Source organism: Myotis davidii, unplaced genomic scaffold, assembly GCF_000327345.1.
Source record: "Myotis davidii unplaced genomic scaffold, ASM32734v1 scaffold151, whole genome shotgun sequence".
Taxonomy (NCBI): domain Eukaryota; kingdom Metazoa; phylum Chordata; class Mammalia; order Chiroptera; family Vespertilionidae; genus Myotis; species Myotis davidii.
The window spans coordinates 161,877-172,869 of record NW_006285248.1 but is presented as its reverse complement, the minus strand read 5'-3'; the positions used below and the strand labels follow the sequence as shown (position 1 = coordinate 172,869).

General features: G+C 43.0%; 1 protein-coding gene across 1 annotated transcript in view; it reads right to left on the bottom strand.

Moving 5' to 3' along the window:
* Positions 1 to 10,993, bottom strand: part of QPCT (glutaminyl-peptide cyclotransferase) — a 19,987-nt gene that overhangs the window by 8,508 nt on the left and 486 nt on the right. Inside the window, exons 2-3 of the mRNA XM_006755909.2 lie at positions 5,461 to 5,607; positions 1,884 to 2,162 (exon numbers count right to left, since the gene is read on the bottom strand). Of these exons, the coding sequence (XP_006755972.1) occupies positions 1,884 to 2,162; positions 5,461 to 5,607 (426 nt within the window). The remainder of the gene's footprint in view (positions 1 to 1,883; positions 2,163 to 5,460; positions 5,608 to 10,993) is intronic.

Below are 10,993 nucleotides of genomic sequence, written 5' to 3'. Positions count from 1 at the left end.
TTCCCCACCCAAGGCTATCTCAATAGTAAGGTGTGAAAAACCACCCTAAACTCAATGGCTTAAAACAACACTCATGAATCCTCCTGGATCTGTAGGTCAGCTGGGGACAACTGATCGAGGCCGGTGTGGGCTGGGTCAGGAGCCTTGCTCCACCAAAGTCATCAAGGTTGGCTTTGTTCCACATGTCTCTTATCCTCCTCCGGGGGCTGGCAGGCTAGCCAGGGCACACCCTTTTCCTGGTGATGGCAAAGGCACGAGGGAGCAAGCCCAATTGCACAAGCACATTTCTAGCCTCTGCTTGTGTCACATCTACAGGCATTCTATTGGCCAAGACAAGTCAAATAACCAAGTCCAGAGGTAAGGAATGACAAGGTACAACCTGCCATTGGGGGAGGAGGGAGGAACACAGCAAAGTTATAAAGCAAAAGATGTGAATACATAATTATAATCTTATTACTAGAGGGGAGAGGGCTGCAAAGAGTTGGCACAATAATCCAGACCTCTCCCAGGTCACATTCCATCACCGCCTACCCAATCCGTGACAGCTGAAGAACTTAAAATAACTCCTTCTTACAGTTTAAATTAAAATCCAACTGGGAGAATAAATCTGATACTCTCAATGCTTGTACCTAAAACTAGCCCTTTTTAAAAACTGTCCACATCACTACCTCTATTAATAAGGATAACGAAGAGAATGTACGTGCATTTTTTCATGGGGATCCCTACCCAACAACTCATTCAGCTCTTTCTACCAAAAGCAGGTATGAGGTCCATGCAAAAGGTACAGGAGCTCCCCCAGAAAAAGCACAGGCACTACACAACCTGTGCCTTTACGTCACATCCATTTCATTTCATGTCCTGACACTAGAATGCAAATATGAGAAATCAAGCTGTTACATCGGCTTCAGAAACCCCTCACCCAATAGCTGGGAAGAGTGCTCGTTAAAAGCAGGGTAGAGCATGGGACAAAGACATCATAGAAAGTACAGAAAACAAAACAAAACACAGCGAAAAGGATACCGAGAGGTTATAAACAATTCTTGCTTTCTTCAAGTGCAGCATATCCAGCAAAAATAGAACCAAATATCTCTATTACTTCCATTACAAGATAAACATTTTACTTCTTTACCCCCATTGTACCCAAGGCCGGCCCCTTCATAAAGCTCTGAGGGGAGAAAGAGGCATCCGTTGCCTGCGAACAAAGTTTTTTGTTTTTGCTTTGTTGTGTTTACTTGGTTATGAGTGATATCTGAACAAAATGTCTTCATCTAGTTTAGCACTTCCCCCCAATATACCCTTAAGAACACAGAGACTGAAATAACATCTGAGAGTCCCAGAAGTATTCTGAGCTGAGAACATAACAAAAGCTCTACTATGCTACATAAAATTGAGCTGAGATTCACAGATAGTAACAATAATGCATTTCTGCTTCATGCTTTTCATCTTGATATGTCTGAATTACTCACTCTTGAGGGCCACCGGCTCTCAGATCAGAAGGCCGTGATGACCGTGGCTCCATAAACAAGAAGAAATAAACAGAGTTCTCAGACATATACCTGTATCAATCTTCCGCCTTCTTAACTTTTCACAAAGAAATGTGGCCCTTAATTTAATGTGTATTCAAAACTAAGAAATCAGGTGCCAATTAATGAATTCACTGTCGTGTATCTTAGGTTTATTGCCCATGGTTGACATTTCAAATAATGTAATCTTCCAATTAATATTCACTCAAACTCATACCATTTTGCTAACAATTGATACAAAATGTCCTGAAAGTCGACATTTCTAAATGGCCTCCTCACTCCCCGCAAGGATTCTCGAATTCACTCTGAGTTACTGCTCGTGTGTCTTATGCCAAGAATCTACAAGAGGGAAACAGATACCTTCAAGGAAAGGAGTTGCTTGTCTAAGGCACGAGCTAGTTCCAACATCATCGCACAGGGCACGGCTGAGTCGGTGGCTCCCACAAACACCCTGTTGTCCCAATGGGGGAAATACTTGGAGTCGTAGTGACAAGCAAGTACCAAGTGCCGGTTAGCAGTGGGATTGAGGGTGCTGATGATATTTGAGAAAGACCGATATCCATAAGGTGTCTGACTCAAGAAGGTGTCTACTTCCAAGACCCAGTCAGCTTGAAGTCTCTGAATTCTCTGCATGATATGCTGTTCAAAACAAAAAATAACAAAATTTCAGATCAAGACAGGTTTCACTTGCTCAGTATGTTTTAAATTGCTTATAGGCCTTTCAAGTTAACAATGTAGTACATGCTTATTGAATGAATAGCAAGGATGTATAGAAGAAAGGCTAATCTTCTCCCTCTCCCCCAATATTCTCCCTGCAAATTGTTAATAGCATTGTTAATAGTCTGATGTACATCTTCTCTCTCTCTTTTTTTTTTACACAAACATATATTAGCACAAACTCATAGACTGGCAGAGAGATGTGTTTTTATAGGAATAGAATCCTACTCTTCTCACTTAACAATCTAACATGAACATTTCTACATGTCCGGAGATAGAGATCCAGTTCAATATATCTTAAAGCCCACTTTCCATTTCTCTAGGAGGCTAAGAAGACATGTTTGAGAAAACAGATATACCAGGGACCTACAGGTCTCAACTTCTACTCTAAGCTCTCTGAGGCAAGCACGGCACATGATAGCTCTTCAGGTCCCCAGTGTATAGCAGGTGCCTCAAGTCCAACAGATACTTCACAATATAATGAACACTAACAAAAGATACTGATGCTCACCCGCTCAGGATGCTATAAAGGGAGTCCCACAACAAGGGGATGGGTAGGGATATTTGAGGTCCTGCCCACTCTACGAATCAATAAGCAACTCTGAACCAGTGACTAGCTTTCCTTCTGCATTCAAGGAAGGTCCAGACCCACTGCACGTTCTGGTAAAAATAAACCCGTTCCTCCTGGTTATCTTAGACCTTCTGAGCAACACGGTAAATGACAGGAAAAAGTATCAGATACAAAAGAAACCCCACCTCAGACACTAGAAGGGTCTTCTTTAAGCATCTGTGGGTGAGTTCATCCCTGTTCCATTTGCCCTTTCCTGCCTTTATTTTCCCTTTGCCTCATTTTTCTCACTGGTTCCATTTATTTTATTTTGAAATATACACATCGTTGTAAGTTGCTTTAAAGGATTTTTTTAAAGTCAAGTGACAAAGTAAACATCCACATAACCAGCAACCTGTTCCACAATGACCATCAGTTGGGATGGACCTTGAGGTGATACACAAATAACATAACTGGAAAAGAAGGGGAGACTTTTCCCTCCCAGGGAAACACAATTTTCTAGCCTCGCCAAGTCTTGTGTGGCGTCCTGCCCTAACTAATGTGACCTGGCACGTGGGCAAGGACCTTGGAAAAACTGTGGCAGGAAGCTTCCGGGGAGAGAGCTGAACCAGGGGGGAGCACAGTGACTCTACAGCCAACCCTGCAAACGCCAAATAAAAACATAATTCTCCAGCTGCCCACTGTCTGCTTTCTATAGTGAGGTGGACTTCAGCCTACATAGCACAAATACTCAGTACCTTGCCTTTTTCTATTACAGGTTGAGAAGTTGTCTTTTCATATTAAAAAAAAAAAGAATGTTTATACTAGTAACCTTGTTGAAATCATCATTTATATCTCATTTTTGTTATTCTCCACAATCCTCAGTATTGGGCTTTGTTCACAGTTGGCTATCAGTACATATGACTAAACTGTAATTAACAAACTATTTTTTCCTTCTTTTAAAAAATGTTTAAATTTTTTAAAAAAATGTATTTTTATTTATTTCAGAGAGGAAAGGAGAGGGAGAGGGAGATAGAAATATCAATGATGAGAGAGAGTCATTGATCAGCTGCCTCCTGCTTGCCCCACACTGAGGATTGAGACCGAAACCCAGGCGTGTGTCCTGACCAGGAATCGAACCGTGACCTCCTGGTTCATATATCGATGCTCAACCACTGATCCACACTAGCCAAGCTAAAGATTTTTTACTTTTTAATTATAAGTATTCTCAATGAGAATATATAAAATTATATGATATAGAATATTAGTAGTTTGAATAGAGAGAAAACATTGTGCATCTAAGACAACCTTTACACAGAATATGAAAATAAGTTATCTTCAGACTTGAGGGAAAAATTATTTCCCATAAAAAGGGTCATGCAAAAAAATTTTTTCAAAAGGCCTGTACTCCAGAACATCTGGCAGCCAGATGTTGAGCTGCTCCATAAACCGTCTTCAGCAGCCTACGTGCTTACAAAATGAATTGGGGCTTAAAATATATATCTGTTAGCTTTGCTCAACTGAAGTCTCACACACAAACTCATTTCTCAACTACTAAACCAGTTGCGATAATTCCTGATATCGATGTTGACACTAAAATCCTCAAAAGCATCAGCAAATGGCCCAGAAAGAATTCTGCCTAAAGTAATCTTTTTTTATTCCGTGTAAATATTTTTATTTGTCTTAGCAACTAATTTCTTTCTAAACAATCATATTGGCTGCATAACCTAATTACATCACCAATATATCTCGTTGTTGTGCTTTTGGCTTTCAGACTTGAACTGCAAGTTCCCACTACAATTCTGTAGAGCAGGCTGCAAAAACGACTGCTCTTCTCACAAGAATGTCCCAGGCAGGGGGCGCTTGGCTGTGGGAGAGAGTCTAAAGCTGCTGTGCTTTCCTCACTCCAGATAGCAAACGCCTGGGCCCACCAGCCATGCTAAAATGCAATGTAGAATGTAGGCTATATTGTTATTATCATACGCCCATTTCTTTTAAATAGGGAAGAGAGATGAGCCCAAGGAGTATCATTGAAATGAGAAGATCCAGAGCTAGAGACATCTGTGAGCACACACCACAGAGCCGGGTCCCCCCAGCATCCACTCTCCAGTGGTCGGTGGAAAGGTCAAGGTTACACCCTTCCAGAATCTGGACTGAAATCAGACTGCTTGACTTCTGCATATACACACTCATTTTTACCGCGGGCCTGAGTCAGAAGCTTGAGAAGCACTGCCCTGGAGAAAGCAGCTTGTCACTGATCTTGACTCTCCCACCAGGGAGAATACAACTTCCCAAAGGGAAGCCTGATAGGACAGTAACTCGCTCTCGGCCCAGAACTGGGGAGCACGGGCTGTCTAAGGCTGTTACTGTTGGGTGTTTACGGCCCAAGGGGTTGTTATAGAAATGACCGAGAGTTGAGCACTTACCACCCTGTCTGTCTGATACCATACCCCACACAGAGATTTCACACATCAACTGTTTTAGGCTAACATGCAATGCTTAACAAAACAGACATTTACTCTCAGTGGTTTGGTTTTCTTGGTTGCCTATTTTGGCGAATAATGAGATTAGAATGCAGATCTGAAGGTTAGATAACTCGGAACTGGAGATAGATAACCTCTCACGTGAAAGCAAGTATTCAACAGCCCTTAGATTTGAGTGCTGCATTCTCACCTGGCGAGCAGCATAGCTTCCAGGGGAGCCTGGATATCGCTCTATCAGCAATGGCCGTAAGTCATGTTGCCACATTTCAGAAATACTGGTGCCTTCTGCAACTTGCCGGAGAGAAGATGAATTCAGAATGGCTGGTTGGTGATCATTCTGAGGATTAAACAACGTTATTTAACCAACTATTGTTTCATAATACGTTTAAGACTTACCTCGAGACATGTGCGTTTGAAAAACGCTGGCTTCAAATCTCAGAATAAAGGGATAGCTCTTATGTTATACAAGGCACATTAAGCTAGGTAGTTAAATGAATTCTTTTTTTAAATATATTTTTATTGATTTCAGAGAGGAAGGGAGAGGGAGAGATAGAAACATTAACGATAAGAATCATTGATGGGCTGCCTCCTGCACGCTCCACACTGGGGAGTGAGCCTGCAACTCCGACAAGTGCCCTAACTGGGAATCGAACTGTGACCTGGTTCATAGGTTGACGATCAACCACTGAGCCACGCCAGCTGGGCTAAACTAATTCTTTTGACAGCTTGTCTTAAAAACAAAATTAATATAATGCTTTGAACCTGAAAACGAATACTTGATACATTTCCTGTGTAAGGTGTAATGACTTTTGGTATAACTGCTTTGTAAAACTAAGATTTTAAAATATCAATTATCTATCTCCTGTTCTTAAGATTGTGTTTGTTTACTGCTAATACATTTTAAAATATATTTCCTTAATAAATTTGTCACAACAGCCTTTACTTTCCTTGGTACTCCACAATCAAAGTGCATCTACATTACCTCTCAAACAGCAATTTGAGAAACAAAAGCTAAGTGACAAAACACCGGAAATGGGGAAAGAAGAAATAAAAAAATGGAGGCAGGAAGTCAGAAGACTTTATGTGGTTAATTATTACTTAACCTGACCAACGAGAGCTTGTCTGGTCTCTCCCGCTGGCTCACAAGTCCCAGGAAGGGTGTCACTCGCCCCAGCTCACCAGGCTCAGTCACCCTGGCATCCTTCCAGGGCCCAAAGCAGTGTAAGGCTGTGCCCCATGGGGGCTTTGCATCTGCGGTGCCTTCTACCCTGAAGGCTTGTCCCTTCCTCTTCACCTGGCCAACTCCTGCTCATTTCAGGTGGTAGCTCTTCCTTGGGTTTCTACTTGTTTAATGCCTGATTTCATGTGAGAGCAAAACTCTCTGCTTTTTTCTGCTCTCTTCCTAGCTCATATTGAGCACTCCATAAACAGTGGGTGTATTCATCAAATAAGGAAGTGACAGGTGACTATCTTTCTAAAGCTATCTTCACCGAGATTGGGTTTACATAATAATAAAGTAAATTGGGCCTTTTGCTATCATAAATATTAAATCAGTTGAATGCACAAGCAATTATAAAGACAGAAGAGACAGGTGGCTACCTACTGCGAAGCGCCAGGAAATGCTGTAGTTCCATATGGGTGAGCTCTGTTCTTTTTGAATTTCTGATAGTCCATGCTTGTGATGACTTAGAGTTGGGTCGGCCCAGGGCAGTTATTGTTTCAAATGCTATTTGAGCCCTAGCCGGTTTGGCTCAGTGGATAGAGCGTCAGCCTGAGAACAGAAGGATTCCGGGTTCGATTCCAGTCAAGGGCATGTACCTGGATTGCAGGATCCTCCCCGGTCGTACAGGAAGCAACCAATCAATGTGTTTCTCTATTTCTGTCTTTCTTTCTCCCACTCTCCCTAAAAATCAATGGAAAAATATCCTCAGCTGAGGATTTAAAAAACAAAAAACAAAGGAAGAAAGCTGTTTGGACAGTGACTCCTTTTCCAATGATTTACAACATGCCATCCCAGAGCCTACCTGGTCGCTGTGGATGCGGTCATGTCCTCAGCAAAAGGAAAGGAAGCTTATGTTTTTAACGGGGATTTAGGGAGGCTTGAAAGAATTCTTAAGGGGTTTCAGAAAAAAGAGGAACAAAACAAATAACTCTCAAGCATCTCTAGTGTAACAGATAATGTGGGTGAAACATAGTCCACAAGAATCATCCAAAAACTGCTTACTGGATGAATAAAGGGTAAGTTCCACAAACAAGCCGTGGATGCTCCTGAATACAGAGACTTGCAGGTGTTTCAGGCTCCTGAACTCAACCATGTAATTAACGTACTTCAGTAAAGAGTCCTTCCCGCCTCTGCCCCCCTATGAAATCACAGAGTTTATAAAAGCTCCCCGGTCAGTGAAGGATAGACATGGGAAACCACCACACTCGGTAAGTTACTTAAGCCTTTCTATTCATTAAAGCTCCAAAGGGAAAGCATTTGACTTCTCCAACCTAAATGGCACTCATTCAATTTTTATGGAGACTCACTCTCTGAACTCAATAAACAGAAAAATCTATATGCAGATGAGAGGAAGGAAAAGAGGGAAAACCTAGAGAGAAAGCATGGGCTGGGTGCGAGGAAGGTAAATGAGGCAGAAATAGTGTTGAGCCCATGTTAAGTGCAAGACCCAAATTATTCTAGGTTCAGTTCAGTTCAGAGACACATCGGCAATTTTCTATTGGTACAGGGCTTCTCGGAGGAATGAGTCTCTGTTACAGCCCCCGCCTCTTTTCACCCAGGCCGAAAGGACAATAAGTCTGCTTTCCGTGACAAAAATCTTTCAGCTCAAAAAGTGTGAACCAGATACCCTGAGGCAACTCCTCTAGGCTAATCACGTGGTTCCTTTCAGAGGGCTATGCAGTCCCAAATCCTTGCGCTAAAAGGAGAGTGTTACAGAAGCTCAGCCAATTCAATTCCAGTTTCCATCCCATGTGAGGGTCTCCCAACAGCACTTGGTATAACACTTGTGTCTACCTGCAAATTCAACCCAGGCGGCATATACATATATATATTTACAGGGTTGGGTAAAGGTAGGCTTGCAGTTGTGAGTGCACAAAACAGATTTTATTCTTGTATTGTTACTTATCAATTATTGTATTATTTTCCATATGAACAACTGTAAACCTACTTTCACCCCCCCTGTATGTATATGTTTATATTATAGATATAGAGAGAAAAGAAATAAGAATACCAAAATGGTTAACAGCAATCATCTCTGAATGTGGGCTTATGGGTAATGATAGTTTCCTTTTTATGTCCTTTTCCTATATTCTCCTAGTTTCCCAAAACCAGCACGAGTTAACTTTATAATTGGGAGACTTCAAGAAAAGCCATACTCCTTAATGTGTTGGAGCTAAAAGCTTCTGTTTTAAAAACACAGTCACCAGTCATTCACACTTAAGGGAGGATTGATTTAATTTCATTCCTCTTAACAGCTGGTTGACAAGGTTGTACTGAAGGGATAGGTTTGGGCCAAACTGGCGATTGGGAAAGGCAGGATTCAGAAGTAATTTTGGAATATGGATCAACCCCCAGAATAATGGCCTTTAAGCTCCATAAGGGAGATTAGGGGAAGGGAGAACTAAGCAGTGAGAGGAGAAAAGTTTCCAAAAACAAAATGACTGATTTTGGAATTCCATTTAGGGTCCACGCTGACCCAGAGAGGAGTAAGTAAGCTCTTCCTCTGGCCCTCCACTCCTTCCTTCTCACACTCCTTCACTAGCTGGGCACGGTCCCTGAACCATCAGCCAGGCCTCGTCTACTTTGGAGAAGAAAGTGGAAGAGGTGTAATCGTGGTCGAGTTTCCTCATCTGTAAATTGGAGATAAATGTACCCTCTTCACGGGGGCACTGTGGGGTTCCTAATATTGCTTCTATGGAGAAATTGCTTGCAGGTTTCAAATAACCAAATCGTTATCTTCTGAACACAACCTTAAGCTAGGGTTGAACTGTTTTTACATATTAGATGCTGCGGGAAGAGACACACCTTTATTTCACAGCCAAGAAAAAGGATTTCAAAATCAGTGCTTTGCCACACCTCACTTTTGGGCAGACCAGTGTACCAAGAGCACACCTCACATGGTTAAAATATCCATGCCATAGAGAGCAGGAAGGCATGTGTTTTAGTGGTGACTAATTCTTTTCCCAGGCCGCACGCTGTACTGGCCGCCTGGAGGCCTTCACGGAGGCCTACAGAAAAAAGAGGGGGGGGGGGGGCCTCTCAGGCATGGTCACAGCTGATTTTGTCATTTGTTCATTTGCTTGCACCACTTTCCCAGAGAGCATCCAGTTTCCCAAAACTACAGTGACTAGAAGCTTCTTGAAATAAATATAAAAGGGGCCTGTACTTTAAAAGACGTTCCCAAAAGTTCAGTTCTCACGGCTTTAAACAATTTAAGAATACAGCACCTTCTGCCATCTACAACCTGCCTACCAACGATCCCTTCGGAGCAGCTCGTTCAAACAGTTCCCATCTCACTTACTCCCAACCATTGCGACGGATCGTAAAGGCAGGTTTGGTGGAGCTCCCCATTCTGGTTCTTTGTGCCCAATTTCTGACCAGGAAGGTCCTCACAGCGAAGCGAAGGAGAGGATTTGAGTCGGTACCTCAATGGGACACCTTCTGACAGAGTTATTTTCCTTATAATGAAGTTGTTCTTGAGTTGGCTTCCTGCATCCCCACCAGGTTCCCTGTGGTGGATGGTCTCCCTGTGCAGTGGGAGCGTGTGTGCCCCTGGATGGTGAGGCTCATTAAGAGAACTGACCTGGGCTGCTCCTAGCCCTATGCACATGGCTGGGAGGAGCAGCCTGGACTGCCAGCAAGGGCCTGTGCATTCTCCCGTGTGCCCTGTATTTCACACGTGTGAGTAAATACAGGCACGTAAACTGTAGGCATTTAAAAGATGTGTTCAACAACACTGTCAGCATTGATATCCCGCTGCTTTCCGTTGTATCTTTTTAAAACAAATATATTTTATTGATTTTTTTACAGGGAGGAAGGGAACGGGATAGAGAGTTAGAAACACCGATTAGAGACTGCACACTCCCTACTGGGGATGTGCCCGCTACAAGGTAGCACCCTTGAGGGGAATCGAACCTGGGACTCTTCAGTCTGCAGGCCGGCGCTCTAATCACTGAGCCAAACCGGTTAGGGCTTTTTTCATTGTATCTTGAAGGCCATACCGTTTTACTCCAATACCATTAACATTAGCACAAGCCTCTAGCAATGTCATGATTTCAAAATTGTTACACAAGAAAGGGAAATAGCTGTGAACCTCCTTAGTTCACACCGAGCGCACTTGCAAAGCACTTGTATTCTTAAGTTCCTTATATGAAATTTGCACCTATACCTAGATACATTGCTCTGACCATTGCATTTTACTCTCTTTTAAGACCAAAAATTAAATGTTTAAGGAAAGTGGATATCCAATTAAGGTCCTTGGTTCGGAGCTGCTCCGCTTGAAAATCTAAAACGGACTAACAATAACACGTCTGTCCAGAGGCTACATGGAAACATCAGCGTCTCCAGGGTGTCCTGGGATGCAGCGGTGGGAGAGCGCGGGCCTCGTGGGTCCCGAGTGGGCGGCGGCGCGGCCATGCGCTCCCACCTCCCTGCGGGCGGCCACCGGCCAGACACACTTCCTGTGCCTGTCAGCAGCCGCGTCGGATCCAGCCGAGGGGAG